This window comes from Pelobates fuscus, chromosome 2 (assembly GCF_036172605.1).
Source record: "Pelobates fuscus isolate aPelFus1 chromosome 2, aPelFus1.pri, whole genome shotgun sequence".
In the NCBI taxonomy this organism is placed as follows: Eukaryota; Metazoa; Chordata; class Amphibia; order Anura; family Pelobatidae; genus Pelobates; species Pelobates fuscus.
The window spans coordinates 222,625,251-222,646,802 of record NC_086318.1 but is presented as its reverse complement, the minus strand read 5'-3'; the positions used below and the strand labels follow the sequence as shown (position 1 = coordinate 222,646,802).

Below are 21,552 nucleotides of genomic sequence, written 5' to 3'. Positions count from 1 at the left end.
GAGCAGCCTCCCCTCCTAGCCGCCCGCGGACCCCTGACAGCCACAAAACATACTGACACTTTGGGCCCAATTTAGACATTTCTACATAGGGGTGTACTCACTTTTGTTGCAAACGGTTTAGACATTAATGGCTGTGTGTTGAGTTATTTTGTAGCAGAGTGTCATATCTTCAGTGTTGTCACATGAAAAGATATAATAAAATATTAACAAAAATGTGAGGGGTGTACTCACTTTTGTGAAAAACCAGATGGAGTCAAAGCGCTTAAGAATATCTGCAGTGCTGCTGCACTACCACCAAGTTACACACAGTGACACAAATTAGCAATAGATACCAGAAAGTTGGAGTGCGCTAGCAACTGCACTGGAGTCAGGATCTTCTCTGAGTACTCTGAAAAAATATACAGTATATAGTGCAGACTATCTGTATATACAGGGTATACAAGATTAAAAGTATATCTGGGGATCAACTCACATGGACCAGAGCCCTATCACCCCGGGCTCTGGGTTTGAATTGCTCCAATGGAGAGGGATAAACCCACAGTATAGCAAAACAGGATACTCTTCTGAATCAGATGTAATATTTGAAGTAGTGGGTTTGCCAGCAATAAACCCACAACTAGATAAGCAGGAATTTACACACAGAAAATGATACAGCTTAGACACTTCCTGGTGCCGGTCACGTGACCGCTGGGACCGCCTCTCTCTGATGTCACACGTGATGCGTTTCGCCCGCCTCCTGGGCTTCTTCTGACCTATTGTCTAAATTGCTTTAATTTTATGATTGGACAATTGCATGTCAAATGATCCTAAAGGGAAGTCCCATGTGATGTTTTGAAGCATTTAAAAGCAGAAGATTCCTGAGGCTACTCCACAGCTACTGAGGAAGCTCATACAAGAGTGAAACGCGTTTAGCTGGACTTTGGACTTTTATACTTGGACTCTTATTTTATTTATGTGTTTTTCACATTATTCTAGAATTGTTTTTATTTTCAATAAATCTCAATTTTGTTGCTATATCTACACCTATCAGTCCATATAGTCCTTTCTAGCCTTCAGGCACTTTATGTGGGGAATGTTATCCTGTTCAAATTAGCATATTGCCAATCAACCTCAGAGCTGGGAATTTTAGGCTCTGTTCAAGGTGAGCATAATCTTTTATCACTTGTACTACATCTACTCTCCATACAATACTACCCATCTGGCCTATTTCTTTCTGCTTTTCCCTGGAGGAATACCGTTTGGGACCAAGGGGTACGTTGCTGCCTTAAAAGCAAAAAGGAGTTATTTACGGAGCCAATGTCATATAGGCTCCAACCCTTGTGAGTGGTTTAAGCTATTTCTTACCATCACCTACTGTTTTTTTGTAACCATCTGCACTATATTTTGTTTCTGTTGTTTTGTTTTGTATGTATTTTTGGACATATAGTTTTCGTGACTGTCACTGCACTGGAGGGGTGAGTGTACCCCCCATTATTTGTATCAATTATAGCGCTCCACTTGTTGGTATATAACCTATACCTCCTTTTTTGCATATTTGCACTTTATTGTGGATTATGGTATTCCACTTTTTGTGTTGAGCTGCTTCTATTATTCTGGCACTTTAGAGAACCACTCAATATCTCCGTAAAAGGGATAGTTGTTTTTCTGTGTATATATTTATATTTGCATGTGACTTGCACAGCCCTCCTCAATCCTCAACACTTCTTGAAAAGATATTATATTAGATATTAAGCTAAGTATTGCACAGTTTAAGCTAGAATGTATTACCTCCAACTATGTTAATATCATCGTTAGAGTTGAATTTAAAGTTGCTTCTAAAACAAGTTAACATCTGATTGAAAATAAAACCATTTTTCATGCAGGCTGCGTGAGTCACAGCCAGGGGGGTGTTGCTAGGGCTGCATGGAGAGAAACAAAAGTGATTGAACTCCTAAATGGCAGAGAATTGAGCAGTGAGATTGCAGAGGCATAATATATTTACTAAAACTACTTCATTAAGCTAAAGTTGTTTTGATGCCTATCCATTTAAATCCCTTTATACAAATAAATCAACTTTATTTAAATGTATTTAATGGTTTTGTACCCTTTTATATTAAATGATTTTTGAACACTATATTGAAAAACGTTGCATCACCAAGTTGTTTAAATCAATAAAGTATGCCAAGTGTCTGAAAGTAAGTTCCAGGTCAATGCATAAGGCGTTCACAGTTTCTTTGTTGTGTCTCTTTACCATGAAATAAAGGGTTTAAAGCCTTTATGAATTCTTATAACTCAGCGTGGATGTTCTTTTGATTGCCTAGTTTATTCACTGGATAGGTATTGTACTGGAAAAAAAAAGTGAGAATCTGTCTGCCCTTTTAGGATCATCGAAGTATGCACAACTAAAGTGGAAATGGGTAATTTCTTATACATTTTAGAAAAACAGTAGCTCAAAAAATGTTTTTTAAAAGAAACTGAATATAAAGGATGCTCTTAGTGACCATTATTACCATTCTGGTTTAGCAGGTCTGTGGTGGTCATATGCTTTTTACTTAGTCCAGAGTAATGGCTGTTTAAAAAGCAATGAGACACAGCATAAAACACAAGTATGGCTATTTCTCTTTCTCTTTCTATTTTCTGCTGAATTTGTAACAAAGAAGATGTGATATACAGTTGACTCGTGCACAGCGAGAAAATTTGGCTTGGCTGAACCATTCCCAGAAACAGAAAATGTTTCAGGACAACTACATTTCAGTAGAATGCTGGTTAAGCTCGACAGCATTTCGCCACCGAATTAAAAGAACAAAAAAGTGCACATATATATATATATATATATATATATATATATTATTTTTTACTCCTCCTACTTTTTCCCTCTATTGCCCACTCTTCCAGATCTGTGAATAAATTCAACATTTAGAGACTGTCTTTTTGCCATCAATCTTTTTTTTTTTAACATCAGCAAATGCTCTTTTTTTTTTTCTGGTGCAATAGGTGGAATTAAAAACCACAACCTGAAATAAACATGTTCAGCATTGCTCAGCTCGCCTGATCTGTGATTCCGTTTCATTTCAGCTTGAAATTTTAGAATTCAGCCAATGACTTTATCAAATAGTAGTAATTCGACCTGAAACAAATCTCCAAGTCTAATACAGTTTCAATGATTAGGAATACATTGTATAGGACTTAGGAAGAATATCTTTTTTTTTCTTATTCTTTTTAACAGCAATGAAATGGAAATATATATATTAAAGGAACACTATAGGGTCAGGAACACAAACATGTATTATTGACCCTATAGAGCTAAAACCACCCCCTGATTTCTCCGTGTGTGTAAAAAGCTGTCTCTGCCCCTGATCTGCCTGCTTGGCTGACATCATCAGAAGTGGTGGTCTGAGTCAATCACAGTGCTTCCTCATAGTATTGGCTGACACTGTCAAGGAGGCAGATCAGGGGAGAGCTAGCCCTGGCCAATCAGCATATCCTCATCTCCTTGAATCAATGCATCTCTATGAGGAAAGTTCAGTGTCTCCATGTAGACGATGGATTCACTGAATGGCATTGCTCCAGTCTGTGGAGCACTGCCCCAGGAAGCATATCTAGCAGCCATATGAGAAGTGGTTCTCTGAAAAGAACGTGTTTACTCAAAAAGCCTGAAGGGAATGATTCTACTCACCAGAACAAATACAAAAGGTGGTAGTTGATATATAAATAATTTAAATTAATTTAAAAAGTTGTGCTAGTGATGTGGAAAACGTGCTCCTAAGCTTTTGGATACCGTGGCATTTAAACTGAGGAATTCTTTAGCATTGTCTAAATCATGTGCCACCGGTTAATGATGGGCCCTTGTAGGGACCCAAAACACCTTCAAAGTCATCTGCTTATACGCACATATAATTTGCACTCAGAAACTACAATTCTAAATGCTTAGCTGCTCCCTGGTATTTAAATGCTATTAAATATATCTGCAAAGGTCAAGTGTTACCTGTTGGACATCAGTAAAAGAGTCTTTGTATTTTTGAAGATAACTATCAGAATGCATTCTTCCTTGTCATACTGATATTACAAGAAAACTAACCCTTGGGCTAATGCGGACAACGGAGTAGCAGCAAGCGGATTACCAAAGCCCGCAAGCTAAAAGAGTGACAGTTTTTTGTTGCTACTGACAGTGCACCAGGTGTTAAGTTACTGTCAGTTAACTCTTCCTGCAGATGTTAAATGGCTCAATAGATAAAGTGTGAGCCCTGCTTCCCCTAAGGCTTGATGTTTTCTTATAACCTAAATCATATTGACAGTTCCAAGCTACAATGCAAAGTCCATTATTACACCTTAAGTGCCAGAAGGAGAGCAAAATATTGTCCTTCAAGGACAAGGATAAATTCAAAACACAAATCTGAAATCCACATGATCTACGAACTACAATATTGTTATTGGGGAAAAAAATGATTTCTAATACTGAGAGGGTACAGTCATGTTTTTACATGTTGCTTTCAGGTGTGGTATACAGATTCTATCTTACCCACATCAAAACATTATTTTGATTCACCTTAGAAGAATGAAAGCCCAGGTTGAACATGCCGGGAGTAGAAAAAGTGGTGTAACCACTAACTGACCTAAGACATGAGATATTTTTTGTCGACGTGCACACTGACGTCCACAAAATGTGAGATAAACAAGTTTACCTTCAGACGGGTATTAATGTAATCTATACTTTGTGCTAGTGAAATTACAGCAAATATATTGAGCAAAAATTATTCTTCCGGAAGATGGCTTCTTCAACCTTCAAAATAGCTGCGGTAATTGTTGCAATTACAGCCAGAACCAACCCCAAGTTTTGTGTGATACATCCCACAATGCTCAGCATACTGCTGCATACTAGGTCTAGTAACAGGTATAGACTGGCCAGGGCAAACCATGCACACAATCATCCTGGACTAAGTGGATGGCTGTATATCTCTTCCAAACCAACCATGAGAATAAAAGCTGCAATATGAGGTAGTTATAGAAGCCAGTGCTACTTCTTTCGTGGTTATCTACTCATACAGTAGACACAAGGCCTGAATTAGCAGAAGCCCATGGAGGAAGCATCACAGACCTCTATAACTCCATCACAACAAGGGTCGACTTACAACGCAAGCACAGAGGAGAGGAAACTGACCCAAAAAGAGAGGTGGTTGGGTTGTAACAGAATGATCTGGGATAACATTTGCTTGGACAGAATACAATCCACTCAAGATATTCTTGTGTGTCTCATACATCACTTTCATGCAGGGTGGCTACTGCAATGCTACTAGCATATCAGGGAAAGAGCGAAAGACAAAAAAATATTTAGGGATGAAGTTTAAATTATGAATTTGATATCAATTTGTCTATCACAACACACAGATGACATGTTATTCTAAAGCTGTGTTAGATAATTGAGTCATGAAAGATGAACTTCAAAAAGGACTTTGTCATGACAAATGCATTGTAGAAGTGCATTCATTATTTGCTCCTTTTACTACAAAATATTATCGTACTTTAGAATAAATACAGGGAGTGCAGAATTATTAGGCAAGTTGTATTTTTGAGGATTAATTTTATTATTGAACAACAACCATGTTCTCAATGAACCCAAAAAAACTCATTAATATCAAAGCTGAATATTTTTGGAAGTACCGTATATACTCGAGTATAAGACGAGTTTTTCAGCACATTTTTTGTGCTGAAAAACCCCCACTCGTCTTATACTCGAGTCAGTTGTCTGTATTATGGCAATTTTCATTGCCATAATACAGACAAGGACCGGGGGCTGTCAGGAAGCTGTAACTTACCTTCACAGCAGCTCCTGTCAGCTCCCTTCTCTCTTCTCCGGTGCGTGCAGCTCCCAGGTCAGCTTCCTCTGCAACTCTCGCGAGAGCCGCGGGGTCAGAGCGTTGCCACGGGTTACCGTGGCAACGCTCCGCGCGGCCGCGAGATTTGCAGAGGGAGCTGACCTGGGAGCTGCACGCACCGGAGAAGAGAGAAGGGAGCTGACAGGAGCTGCTGTGAAGGTAAGTTACAGCTTCCTGACAGCCCCCTCCTACAGCCCATCCACTGGACCACCAGGGAGTGAGAGCCCCCCTCCCTGGCCAGCTAACAAGCAGGGAGGGGGGACGAAAAAATTAAAATATTAATAATAAAACAAATAATAATAAGGAAAAAATTATTAAAATAATAACATAAAAATAATAATACAAATAATAATAAAATAAAAAAAAATAGTTACCTAAAAAAAAAATAACATTAAAAAAAATATTAAAATAATAATTAAATACCCCACCAATGCTCTGCACTCACACACACACATTGCACATACACACACTGCATTCATACATACACTGCACTGCATTCATTATAAACACACTGCACTCACACACACTGCACTCATACATACACACTGCACTCATACATACACACTGCACTCATATACACACACTGCACTGCATTCATTATACACACACTGCATACACACTGCACTCATACACACACACTGCACTCATATACACACTGCACTCATATACACACACTGCACTGCATTCATTATACACACACTGCACTGCATTCATTATATACACACTGCATTCATACACACTGCATTCATACACACACACTGCACTCATACATACACTGCACTCATATACACACTGCACTCATATACACACACTGCACTGCATTCATTATACACACACTGCATACACACTGCACTCATATACACACTGCACTCATATACACACACTGCACTGCATTGCATTCATTATACACACACTGCATACACACTGCACTCATACACACACTGCACTCATATACACACACTGCACTCATATACACACACTGCACTGCATTCATTATACACACACACTGCATACACACTGCACTCATACATACACACTGCACTCATATACACACACTGCACTGCATTCATTATACACACACTGCATACACACTGCACTCATACATACACACTGCACTCATACATACACACTGCACTCATACATACACACTGCACTCATTATACACACACTGCATACACACTGCACTCATACATACACACTGCACTCATATACACACTGCACTCATATACACACTGCACTCATATACACACTGCACTCATACACACTGCACTCATACACACTGCACTCATATACACACACTGCACTGCATTCATTATACACACACTGCATACACACTGCACTCATACACACACTGCATACACACACTGCACTGCATTCATTATATACACACTGCATTCATACACACTGCATTCATACACACACACACACACTGCACTCATACACACACACTGCACTCATACACACACACTGCACTGCATTCATTATACACACACTGCACTCATACACACACACACACACACTGCACTCCATTCATTATATACACACTGCACTCATACACACACTGCATACACACACACTGCATACACACACTGCATTCATATACACACTGCATTAATTATATACACACACTGTAAATAAATATTCAGTTAATATAATTTTTTTAGGATCTAATTTTATTTAGAAATGTACCAGTAGCTGCTGCATTTCCCACCCTAGTCTTATACTCGAGTCAATAAGTTTTCCCAGTTTTTTGGGGTAAAATTAGGGGCCTCGGCTTATATTCGGGTCGACTTATACTCGAGTATATACGGTAGTTTTTAGTTTGTTTTTAGTTATAGCTATTTTAGGGGGATATCTGTGTGTGCAGGTGACTATTACTGTGCATAATTATTAGGCAACTTAACAAAAAACAAATATATACCCATTTCAATTATTTATTTTTACCAGTGAAACCAATATAACATCTCAACATTCACAAATATACATTTCTGACATTCAAAAACATAACAAAAACAAATCAGTGACCAATATAGCCACCTTTCTTTGCAAGGACACTCAAAAGCCTGCCATCCATGGATTCTGTCAGTGTTTTGATCTGTTCACCATCAACATTGCGTGCAGCAGCAACCACAGCCTCCCAGACACTGTTCAGAGAGGTGTACTGTTTTCCCTCCTTGTAAATCTCACATTTGATGATGGACCACAGGTTCTCAATGGGGTTCAGATCAGGTGAACAAGGAGGCCATGTCATTAGATTTTCTTCTTTTATACCCTTTCTTGCCAGCCACGCTGTGGAGTACTTGGACGCGTGTGATGGAGCATTGTCCTGCATGAAAATCATGTTTTTCTTGAAGGATGCAGACTTCTTCCTGTACCACTGCTTGAAGACGGTGTCTTCCAGAAACTGGCAGTAGGACTGGGAGTTGAGCTTGACTCCATCCTCAACCCGAAAAGGCCCCACAAGCTCATCTTTGATGATACCAGCCCAAACCAGTACTCCACCTCCACTTTGCTGGCGTCTGAGTCGGACTGGAGCTCTCTGCCCTTTACCAATCCATCCATCTGGCCCATCAAGACTCACTCTCATTTCATCAGTCCATAAAACCTTAGAAAAATCAGTCTTGAGATATTTCTTGGCCCAGTCTTTTCAGCTTGTGTGTCTTGTTCAGTGGTGGTCGTCTTTCAGCCTTTCTTACCTTGGCCATGTCTCTGAGTATTGCACACCTTGTGCTTTTGGGCACTCCAGTGATGTTGCAGCTCTGAAATATGGCCAAACTGGTGGCAAGTGGCATCTTGGCAGCTGCACGCTTGACTTTTCTCAGTTCATGGGCAGTTATTTTGCGCCTTGGTTTCTCCACACGCTTCTTGCGACCCTGTTGACTATTTTGAATGAAACGCTTGATTGTTCGATGATCACGCTTCAGAAGCTTTGCAATTTTAAGAGTGCTGCATCCCTCTGCAAGATATCTCACTATTTTTGACTTTTCTGAGCCTGTCAAGTCCTTCTTTTGACCCATTTTGCCAAAGGAAAGGAAGTTGCCTAATAATTATGCACACCTGATATAGGGTGTTGATGTCATTAGACCACACCCCTTCTCATTACAGAGATGCACATCACCTAATATGCTTAATTGGTAGTAGGCTTTCGAGCCTATACAGCTTGGAGTAAGACAACATGCATAAAGAGGATGATGTGGTCAAAATACTCATTTGCCTAATAATTCTGCACTGCCTGTAGTTTTAACTCACATTTTTTCTGGTTTAGTAATACATGTACGGGGAGGTTAAAATTTTAGAATGGGAAATGCCTGGTGACCTTTGCCTAAAGGCATCTCCACAGTATATGTAGACTTCTGTAGATATTCTTGAACTGTAGCTGACATCATGCAAAGCTACAGATTGATAGTTACAAATTGACCATTGTACCTTTTCATTCATCACTAAGGAAATTAGAGTAACACTACTAGTGGAACGGGCTGAATGCATTTATTATTAAACAGAGAACATGATTTTAATATGCTTTACTCTCAACCTTGTCTGGCAATTGGACCTATAATTTAACACCCTAGAGCAGAATATTAATCTACAAATTGCGCTAACACATGGATTACAATAGCACAATGTAAGATCCAAAACAAACAAATACGTAAAATATATTATTCCAAACATGCCTTACTTACAGAAAGCATATACAAAGACAAGTATTCACAGAAAGATAGATAGATATCTCTCTGGCTATTTGTCTGGCACACATCTTAATTAAATATAATACAATTATGTATTGGTTCATTAAAGGGACAGTCTAAGCACCAAAACCATTTCCGCTTTATGAAGTGGTTTTGGTGCAAATGTCCAACCTCTGAAGTCTCACTTTTTAAAATAGCGCCATATATGATGTACAGAACTATTTATATTTTACCCTTACCACACCTCCAGTGTGGTCAACTAGACAGTCACAATAGCCTTGATCTAATTACAGCTGGTAACTTTTCATGTTTGCCCTCACTACATACAGTAGGATGATACAGAACACGGAATAATGGAGTAATTATAGTAAAAAAATAATAAAAATGACAGTAGAGCGGTTCCCATTAGTCATTTAGATGTTACCACCCACAATAACGTAAATACTGAAATAACTTATTGACAAGGATACACTCCTGGTATTGTAGGTCCTTGATTCTTGCAAGAGAAGATTGCATCTTGTTTGAAGACTGCTCATCTCCAGCCAGCATGTCCTCAGCCTATATCAGCACAGATACAAAGTAAAAGAACAAGACAGTTTCATTGGCATGGGCTAGGAGGACAATTTCAAATGACCTTTCAAAAAAACAGGATAGTATTGTTATACGATCATAATCTTGTTTATTTTAGCACATAGAGCACTGAAGACATTAACAAATTGTTGAACCCAGGTTTAGTAGCACATCATAGCAAAGTCAGATTTTGTACCATCTTTGGGAAAATAATAATACAAATTAAGAAACAGTTATTTACAGAAGCATATAGTCACAATGTGCTTATATAGAGAGGTATATGCTAGCCTGATATTTTTGAATGAAAGGTTTATATGACTTGTATTCTTGTAGTGTACCTTTATGCTAGTTTACTAGTCATTTTGATACCATACACATGTATATACAGTAAGTTCTGCAAATATTTGGACACTGACACAATTTTGGCACTGTACACCATTGTAATGGATTTTAAATAAAACAACCCAGATGTAATTGAAGGGCCGACTTCAATCTTTAATTCAAGGTGTTAAACAAAAATATTGTATGGAATTGCAAGCATTTTCATACACAGTCCCCTTATTTCAGGGGCTCAAATATAATTGGACAAATTATTACAATGATAAATAAAATGTACATTTTAATACTTTGTCGAGAATCCTTTGCAAGCAATGACTGATTGAAGTCTGGAATGCACGGACATCACCAAATGCTGTATCTCCTCCTTTGTGATGCTTTGCCAGGCCCTTACTGCAGCGGTCTTCAGTTGTTGTTTGTTCGTGGCTCTTTCTGCCTTCAATTTTGCCTTCGGCGAGTGAAATCCATGCTTGATGTGGTTGAGAGCAGGTGATTGACTCGGCCGTTGCAGAATATTCCACTTCTTTGCCTGAAACTCCTGGATTGCTTTCGCAGTATGTTTTTTTGGTAAACAGACAAAATAACAAAACTTCACTGCGTCACTGTGTCAGTGTCTAAATATGTCTAAACCTAACTGTAAGTTAATATCGTGTCACTTTACAGAATGTGTAAATAACATATTTTATTTATTTTATTACAGAACACCTTTTTTCACGTTCATCCCTGAATGTTGGTAGATGATTTATCAAGTGTACCAAAAGAGAATTCTTACAAAGATAAAGATATAAAGCAGAGTATAGAAACTAAGGTGTTACTTCAAGCATTACGAGAACCTGCTGTATAGTCTATGATGCCAGGTGTACCTTGGCCCTTTTCCCCACAAAGGGCACTATGCTATCAGCCAGTGACTGCACCTCTCTGCAAGCCTTACGCCTTAACATTAGCCAGCCCAGAATTTTAACCCACTACAAATCAGCAGATGTCTAGCTGAATTTAGATGTACTTTAAAATCAAAAACATTCCCTGAGAAATTGGGAAACTATAGTTACCTAGACTACTTCATCTCAATTAAGGGGTCTGGGTGTAGTGGTCCACTCCTTTTAACCCGGCAAGGTAAAACACTGTAGTTTTATAGAAACTATAAAGGCCATAAATGGCTAATGGATGCCTGTGTTAGTATACTACAGGCTTATGGCAATACAGCAAATGGCTGAAAAGCAAAGAACCTAGCAATTCAATAAGGAGCTGAGGTGTTTGCTATTAACGCGTTTAATGCACTGGCGGATCCAGAGCCTTATCTCGGGAGGGGCACTCATATATAATTTAAAGAAACAATCCAGGCACAATAACCACTACAGCTCTCTGTAGTGGTTATGGTGCCAGGATGCCGTGGTGCCCTCCCAGAGTAAATAGTCAAACCGTTTAAGAACAGTTTGACAATTTACCTGGGGTCTGCCAGGATAGGGGCTGTAGTATGGGGATAGGGCCTCTAGGTAGGTAGGTGTGTGTGTGACTGTGTGTGTGTGTGCAGTGGGAGCACTGTGTGTAGGAGGGGCATTGTGTGTTTGTGTGAGTGGTGTAGTGTGTGCATGGGAGCGCAGTGTATATATGGGGTGCAGTGGGAACACTGTGTATGGGGTGTAGTGGGGGCAGTGTGTGTATGGGGGGGTGCAGTGGGGGTAGTGTGTATGGGGGTGCAGTGGGGGTATGTGTGTGTATGGGGTGCAGTGGGGGCTGTGTGTATGGGCTGCAGTGGGGGTAAGTGTGTGTATGGGGGTGCAGTGTGTATGGGGGTGCAGTGGGGGTAAGTGTGTGTATGGGGGTGCAGTGGGGGTAAGTGTGTGTATGGGGGTGCAGTGGGGCAGTGGGTGTATGGGGGTGCAGTGGGGGTAAGTGTGTGTATGGGGGTGCAGTGGGGCAGTGTGTGTATGGGGGTGCAGTGGGGGCAGTGTGTGTATGGGGGTGCAGTGGGGGTAAGTGTGTGTATGGGGGTGCAGTGGGGGCAGTGTGTGTATGGGGGTGCAGTGGGGGCAGTGTGTGTATGGGGGTGCAGTGGGGGGCAGTGTGTGTATGGGGGTGCAGTGGGGGCAGTGTGTGGATGGGGGTGCAGTGGGGGCAGTGTGTGGATGGGGGTGCAGTGGGGGTAAGTGTGCATATGGGGGTAAGTGTGTGGTGGGGCAGTGTGTGTGTAGTTGGGGGGATGGGGCTAATTAAAACAGATAAGTGTTGTTGTTTTTTTAAATTAAAAAATATGCTTTATATCTCCCCTCCGTTCTTACCTTTGCCCAGGGAAGGGAGGATATAAAGCATATTTTTTTTTATTTAAAAACAAATATTTGCAATTACCATTATAAATATTATTCCCCCTCCCTTCTTACCTTTGCCCAGGGAGGGGGGATATCCATTCTGTGAAGCCCTGGTGGTCCTCGTGGATAATCCCTGGCGGTTCTAGTGGGGGAGTGAACTCTAGCCTGCACCTCGTGGGCTAGAGTTCACTCTCGCGAGAACGGAGCGTTGCCATGGTAACCGCGGCAACGCTCTGTTCTCGCGAGAGGAGACCCGGTGGAGCTGCAAGCTAGAGCTCCCGGGTCTCCTCTCCCTCCAATGCCGGCCGCCCAGCAATGTGCCAGCGGACTGGAGAGGGAGATCTCCCCTCCGGTCCGTGAAGGCACCCAGCAGGATCCGCTCTCGGGGGGGGCAATTGCCCCGTTGCCCCCCCCTTGATCCGCCACTGGTTTAATGCAGTACAGAAAACAATATAAATGAAAATTAAAAGTATGCTTCTGCAAGGAATAAGCCGAAACCTAAAAACATGTTATTTATATCAATGCTGTACACATACAAATGCAGAAATTAAATGTACAGCAAATCTCAATAAGGACAACGTTTGGCACCTATCCATGCCTTTGTCAAGGTGACGAAACAGTGTCTATTTTCTATATTTCTGAATAAGAAAAAAAACTGACCCTTTAACCCCTTAATGACCAAACTTCTGGAATAAAAGGGAATCATGACATGTCATGTGTCATTAAGGGGTTAAAGAAACCACAGGCTTTAATAACTGCCATGATACTGTCCAAAGACAGATTGGTTACTGATGTGATACTGTAATTTTGCTCCACAGTGTCAAACATTTTTTTTTTTTTTTTAATTACCTTGGTTCGTTAGCTAAAACAGCAAGTAGGCAATTTGGTGACAGCATTTTTTTTTCTTCCTCAGGCATTATTATTTTTTTTGTTTGTTTTCACTACAAATCAATATAAGTGATCTGAAGGGTTTATTCACCTAACAGTTAGCTGGAGGGAATTAGAGACTGAATTAGAAAAACTCTGTAACACATCTGTAGTCACAACATGGCTACGTTAACCTGAATTTTCACATTAAGTTTCTCGTCATCATAATTCACTGTTTAATAAATAATAACATCAGTTCCTTGATGTTTGGAGCAACTTAAGTCTCCTGCCAAAGTCATAATCTGAAGCTGTTAGAACCTTTCAACAAGACAAAGGGCATTGATTTATCTTAAAAATTACATGCCATTTTTGTCACATTTCCTATGTTTTATTAAAGTGAGAGGCAGATTCTATAAAATAATTGTTTGAAATGATTAGCATATCTTGGGTAAATATAATTACACGCAAAACCTCTCTCATATATATTTTACTGTATTTAGTGAAAAAGTTGCACAGTAGATATTTGACATGTTTCTATATTATCAATAAACAACTAATATCCTCTAAGCATTGTATGGTTTAGATATTTCTTTACAACATGTAAATATAGACAAGTATCCAGTGTTTGACCAATTGGAAACTCTAGTTTCCAGGCTCCTATTTACACCCTTTCAGCCTGTAATGATAGAGAACACAAATTATTATGGATGATACTTAAATGTAGTTACTATAATTCAAACAAATGACTGTGATAACATCTTATCGCTCTTAAGTGAGAACAAATACCCTGCAATTTGGAAGATGAGCGAAGATCTCAGTGTGATTTTTTTTCCTACTTGTGCTTGTCTGACAGGGTGCAACCAAAAATGTCATAATTGTAATATAATGAGAAGGTAACACTCTATCACATTGAGCAAAATATAATACACTTTTTATAATGTGTAGAGTTAAGTGAAAAGCAAAGTATCTCTAGGAGATAGCTCCTAGTATACAAATGTACAATTATACCAAGAGGGAAGAACACGATTCTTGGTTAATTAACAGACTCTGGAGTACTTATCGGTGTTATCCATTTAATGGAGATTTGTAAAAAGTTGCTATCACATGCTCACATGTGGTTTTAATTTACTAAAAAATATATACCATATTTTTCCATGTATAAGAGTATGTTTTTTTCCTAAATTTTTTTAGTCTTAAATTGGGGGTCGTCTTATACACGGAATGTCACTGCAGGGGTTAAAAAACCACTTGTGCGCGGGGCCTAATCCAAGATGACGCCTGCCGCGTTTCAGTGTGCCACGACCCACACGCATTCCTGACCTCCCTCGCGACAATCCACTTCTGAATGCTGTGGCAAGGAGAAATAAGTCCCTATAAGTGTGGGAGCTGCAGCAGACATCAGCACTTACCACCAAAGGAGCTCCAGAGACATGTCACACCATAAAAGGAACAGCCATATTATTATTATTATTATTATTATTGTTATTTATATAGCGCCATCAGATTCCATAGCGCTTTACAATGGGTGGACGAACAGACATGTAGTTGTAACCAGACAAGTTGGACACACAGGAACAGAGGGGTTGGAGCCCTGCTCAATGAGCTTACATGCTCGAGGGAGTGGGGTAAAATTACACAAAAAGGTATGCTCTACATCAGGTCTTGCTTTCTGATTTATATTTATAGGGATGGAAATGGGGATCAGGAAGTAGAGGGATTAGTGCTGTGATATCCTAGTATGCCCTCACACCACCTGCTGTATCGTGGGAGTTGTAGTCTCCGAGCATGCACTATGGAGCCATTAACGTCACAGAGTACCTTAGCATAGGGGAGGCATGAGAATCAGAAGTGTGTTGTTCTCCTCAAAAGTCACCTCTAAAATATCAAAGTTGTCATATTTGATGTTTAAAATATGTATTTCTTAATTTTGGGCTCAAAGAATAGGGGCAGTCTTATACATGGGGCGTCTTATATACCAAAAAATATGGTATATATTTTATGTACAGTCATGGGAAAAAAGAAAGTACACCCTCTATGAATTCTATGATTTTACATATCAGGACATAATAACAATCACCTGTTCCTTGGCAGATCATAAAATTAGGTAAATACAACCTCAGATTAACAACAATACATTACATATTATACTGTGACATGATTTATTTAAGAGAAATAAAGCCAAAATGGAGAAGCCATGTGTGAAAAACTAAGTTCACCTTATGATTCAATAGCTTGTAGAACTACCATTAGCAGCAACAACTTGAAGTAATAATTTCTGTATTTATCAGTATTTCACATCGTTGTGTAGGAGTTTTGGCCCACTCTTTACAAAGTTGCTTCAGTTTGAGGTTTTCTGGCATTTGCTTATGCACAGCTCTCTGAAGTCGGGTTGAGGTCTGGACTTTGACTGGGTCATTTTTTTTAAGACATTATGTAGTAGATTTTCTGGTGTGCTTGGGATCTTTGTTCTGTTGCATGACACAATGTTGGCCAAGCTTTAGCTGTCAGACAGATGGCCTCACATTTGACTCTAGAATACTTTGGTATACAGATGAGTTCATGGTTGACTCAATGACTGAAAGGTTCCCAGGTCCTTTGGCTACTAAACAAGCCCAAATAATCATCCCTCCACCACCATGCTTGATGGTTGGTATGAGGTGTTTGTGCTAATATGCTGTATTTGTTTTTTGCCATACGTGGCGCTGTGCATTATTTATTTATTTATAAAATATTTTACCAGGAAGGATACATTGAGATTTCTCTCGTTTTCAAGTATGTCCGGGGTCCACAAATCATTGCATTGTTACATTGCATTATGACTAAGTGATGCCAATTCACAAAACATAATGGGGTTGTAGAAAGAAATGGTGGCATTTAAACTTCCCTAAGATAGTTCTTGATTAGACTGTGCACCATAATTGTACAATTTGTTGTAACACTGTCTCTACAGGCTTATTTTAAAAAGAAAATTCTCAAAATGACAAAACACGGCTTGAAAGCAGAGGTTATAGACATCTACAGGCTGTTGGACAAAGAGCTGGAAACAGCATTTCTCGACTAGCATACCAACTCAACCTGCAGGTGCCACTCTTCAGGAGTGAGCACTTACAAGGCCAAAGATTGTCTATGTCTCTCTGATGATGTGTACAGGCCAGCACCAATCACAGAGAGAAAGATGCAGCTTTTGGAATGGTAAGTACCTGCTTCTAGAGAACAGTGTGTGAAAGTCCATCACCTCAAGCATGAGTAATTAATTGACTTTCAGAGCTTTACAGTGGAGCTACAAGCAAGCAGCATTTTCATTTTTAGTAATATCATTCAAATATTTGAACACCCTGGCAAAATATGTTAAGCTTAACTTTCATTGTTTCACTAATTTAATGTTATTTTGCTTCTATAGTATCCATTATTTTACCTGTGCAATATAAAAATGGTAGTTGCAAATCTTCTGTGCCATGAAACATTTGAAAAGGCCTTCTTCTATAATTACTTAATGTAGAACTACACAGGAGACTATGTTTTTCACAGAACCCAAAAGATAAAATCAGAACCATATGGGAACTATTTCCATGCTTAGGTATATAACTGGCAAGATGTGAAGGTCAATAATGGGACAAAAGCAATTCAGACGCAAGGATTATTTTTCTTTTTGTTAAATAAAAAAGAAAGAAAATCTAATACGATATTAGCCTTTAGCTGAACTTCTGATAGAGGCAGCTGTTTTGAATACCGTACATTACATGAATGGTCATATATCTGTTAGTGACAAAGGACATTTATCTAAGAACTGTTGGCTTTTAGATGAATTCCATGCCAAGCAAAGTGAGACAACATTGAGATACCATGTTCCTTTGCATCTTTTTTTTTTGTTAGAGGTTACCCAATAGGTCTAGATATTTGTATGTACCAGATTCCGTGCAAAGTTTAGAACATGTGGACCCAGTTTACAGAAAACAATAAATGATCTTAATTTGCCTTTGCTTGCCTGCTTTGAAATACTTTTCTTAAGATATATGTTAACTGTATTTTACAAAAGCCACCTGTTTTTTTTACTTATATTTTCCACTTGTGGTCTGAAGGGGGCAAAGTTTACTATTAGACCAACAGTGAATTACTGATTGCCTTATGCTGTAAATAAGCTGCCCGCAAGAGAGTCTTAACAGACCACTAAAAGACCAGGATTTCTAAATTTGACAGATTGGTGTCAATAATCATGGATTTTTATTGGTCAAGTCGTATTGGGAACAACTGTAATGGTGAGTGGTATAACACCTGTGTTTGTAAACAAAAGACACATTGCCAAATATCTACTTAATGAATTTCATTACAATTATTTTAGTATCTCTTTCTCTATACATATACATACAGACACACACACATACACAAACGCAAAGTGGGTCAAAATTCAGAGTATAATTTGGCAGGTAAATAACCTATTGTGTTCATACAGCACAGCCCTTGCCCTTGCTAAACAGTCCTACTTTTCCTCTCTCATTAGTTCATGCTCCCGCAAACCCAGGCATCTATTTGACACCTTTAATTCTCTTCTTTGCCCTGCTGTGGCCACCCCCCAAACTAACCTTACTGCTGATAACTTTGCATGTTACTTTACTGACAAGATTGAACAGCTATGGAAATAATTCTCGCCTCCTTGCCATTCTGTTTCTCAACCACACATAGATCATGCCTTTCCTACCCTGCAGACATTATCCCCGGCTACTGACCAAGAGGTGGCTGCTCTTCTCTTTTCCTCTCGCCCCACCACTTGCCCACTCGATCCAGTCCCATCTCACCTTATTAGATCTCTCTCCACTTGTCTTGTGCCTTCCTTAATGCACATCTTCAACTGCTCTCTCTTTTCTGGCATTGTCCCTGCTGACCTTAAACATGCCACTGTAGTACCTATACTAAAAAAAACATCCCTCGACCCGTCCACCACCTATCGTCCCATATCCCTGCTCCCTTTTTCCTCAAAGCTTCTGGAAAGACTTTTCTTTACCCGTGTGTCTCATTTCATCATTTCCAACTCTCTCCTTGACCTTCTTCAATCTGGCTTCTGCCCTCTCCGCTCTACTGAGACTGCGCTTATCACAGTTACTAACGACCTAATCACAGCTAAATCCAAAGGCCACTACTCCATATTATTCTTCTTGACCTCTCTGCGGTCTTTGACACCGTTGATCATGCTCTCCTTCTTCAAACTCTTCAATCACTTGGTCTCTGTGACTCAGTCCTCTCGTGGTTTTCCTCTTATCTCTCCCAACACTCATTCAGTGTCTCCTTTTCTAATGATACCTCCTCCCCTCGTCCTGTCTCGGTTGGAGTCCCCCAAGGCTCTGTTCTTGGTCACCTTCTATTTTCTCTTTATACTGCCTCTTTTGGCAAACTTATTACTTCTTTTGGATTCCACTACCACCTGTACGCTGATGACACCCAGTTATATCTCTCCTCCCTGGACCTCTCCCCTGCCGTCCTGCAATGTGTCACTGCATGCCTTTCTTCCATCTCTGACTGGATGTCCTCCCGCTTTCTGAAACTCAATCTCTCTAAAACTGAGCTCCTTGTCTTTCCTCCTCCTCCTAATACTGATCCTCCTCTTTCGCTCTCCCTTGAAGTTTGTGGTACCCACATCAGTCCATCCTTGCAAGTGCGCTGTCTTGGCGTCATCCTTGATTCTGGCCTCACCTTTGAGCCTCACATCCAGCATGTTGCCAAATCCTGTAGATTCCATCTTAAAAACATAGCCCGCATCCACCCCTTTCTTACACAAGATGCTACCAAGGAGCTTGTCCATGCTCTAGTAATTTCCCGCATGGATTATTGTAACCCTCTCCTGATTGGTCTTCCCAAAAGCCGTACTGCACCGCTACAGTCCATAATAAACGCTGCAGCCAGACTGATTTTCCTCTATAGTCGGTTCTCTCACACCTCACCCCTCTGCCAGTCCTTACATTGGCTTCCTATATGCAATAGGAGTCCATTCAAGGTACTAATTCACACCTATAAAGCACTGAACAACTCTAGCCCCTCTTATATCTCCTCACAGATCCATAGGTATGTCCCTTCTCGGACTCTCCGCTCTGCCCGTGACCACCTCCTGTCCGTTGTTCGCACCCGTACGGCCAACTCACGCTTGCGGGACTTCTCGAGGGTGTGGTGACATTCTGTCATCAAAATAATATGGTGACCAGGGGTCATGTGACCAAGCTCATGGATGCCTTTCTTATAGGGGGATAAGCTTTACCCTTTTATATGGCAATTGGGTAATTGAATACCTTTACAAGTCAGGAAAGAGATAACCACTTCCCCCTATCTCCATTCCTCTCTGTTCCTTCTTGGCTGTGCTACTCAGCAGAAGCCATGTGCTATCATGGTGAACTATGTTACACTCTGTTGCTTCCTTTTCTTCCTTGGTGGATGTGATGTTGAACTTGCAGCAGTGAGCCATTACTAGATGTGAAGGCCTAACCGTGGGTGAGATCAAACGTGTGGGGAAGGGGATTACTATATAGATAGATCGATTTAAAAAGGGTTGTTGCTCCGTGGGTCTGGGCTGTGTGTTTGTGATACATTTATAGTATTGTGTTGTTGCCTTCTAATAAATACTTTTTAATGTAGACGAACCTTGTGTAATATATATATTAATTTGGTGATACACCACATTTGGCGACCACAAATTTTAGACTTCTACAAAGGTTATTTATGAGGTAATACCACATAATAGATAGTTAGATTTATTTTTTTGTTTAATTATCCTCGGCATGGGAAATCAAGGGCTGATTGTGTTTGGAGTATAGTTCGGGCCTCCATTTTAATTTACCAGCTTAGGCATCAGGCCTCAATTTTGAATATATTATTACAGTTTTTTTGTGTGTTTCAAATATCTGAGTTTGTTGTGTTTTGACTACCATAGTTCAGGCCTAGTAGTTTTTTTCAGGCCTTCGTTTATTTTTTAATACACTACCAGCATAGGCCTCAATTTTGAACATATTATTGCTTTTAATCCATTATATTGTACTAGCTTATTTTGCTACATAAAACAAAGGTATAATACAGTTTTTTTGTGTGTTTTAAATATCTGAGTCAGGTTCAGGCCTAGTAGTTTTTCAGGCCTTCATTTTTTTTTTAATTTAAAATACACTACCAGCAGAGGCCTCAATTTTGAATATATTTGCTACATAAAACAAAGGTAAAATACAGTTTTTTTGTGTGTTTCAAATATTTGAGTTGAGTTTTGGCTATCATAGTACAGGCCTAGAGAAAAAAAATATTTTATTTTTTTATTTCAGGCCTGCATGTTAATACACTATAGGCTTCCATACTTTGTACTTTTTTTTGTGTGTCTTGAATATCCTAGTTTAGGTATAACTCCTACCCTCCAGGCCTTGCTATTATATTTTAATATGCTAATTTAGGCACTACTGGTTTTGAAGTTAATTAGCAAGTATTACCTTCACCATACTAAGGTAAATATAATTTGCATTGTGGGTACTAGTCTATTTTGCTACATATAGCAAAACTGAGAGTGTGTTTAGGCCATATCCTAAGTCAAGCTTCACAGTAGAGTTGTGGATATTGTGTTACCCACCCATTGTGTTTAGCATACGAAGGTAATTGAGTTTTGTTTTTTGTTTTTTCTATTTACACCTGGCCTACTGAATAGTCATCAACTATTGTTGGCTATTCAGAAGCGTGCTACTTTAGTCACAAATTGATTTAAACTGGGTTGTTACTTGGGTGAGTAAAAGAGTAGGAATGTCTTTTCAAGGGGCCAAATACTTTTCCACAGAAGTACGTGAGTACTTTAGGAAACATATTCAAAAACATGATGGTCCATATGAGCTTCCAGAGCCAGCAAACCCAGACAGTGAAAAAGAGGAGAGATTAATGGATGTACTAACATAAATTGTAAATAACAAAAAGAATAGAATAAAG

At 39.6% G+C, this 21,552-nt stretch overlaps 1 protein-coding gene across 1 annotated transcript in view; it reads right to left on the bottom strand.

Annotated features, from left to right (window-relative positions):
• SMYD3 (SET and MYND domain containing 3) overlaps window positions 1-21,552 on the bottom strand; it is an 839,309-nt gene that overhangs the window by 164,885 nt on the left and 652,872 nt on the right. The window contains exon 9 of the mRNA XM_063443201.1: window positions 10,009-10,096. Within this exon, the coding sequence (XP_063299271.1) occupies window positions 10,009-10,096 (88 nt within the window). The remainder of the gene's footprint in view (window positions 1-10,008; window positions 10,097-21,552) is intronic.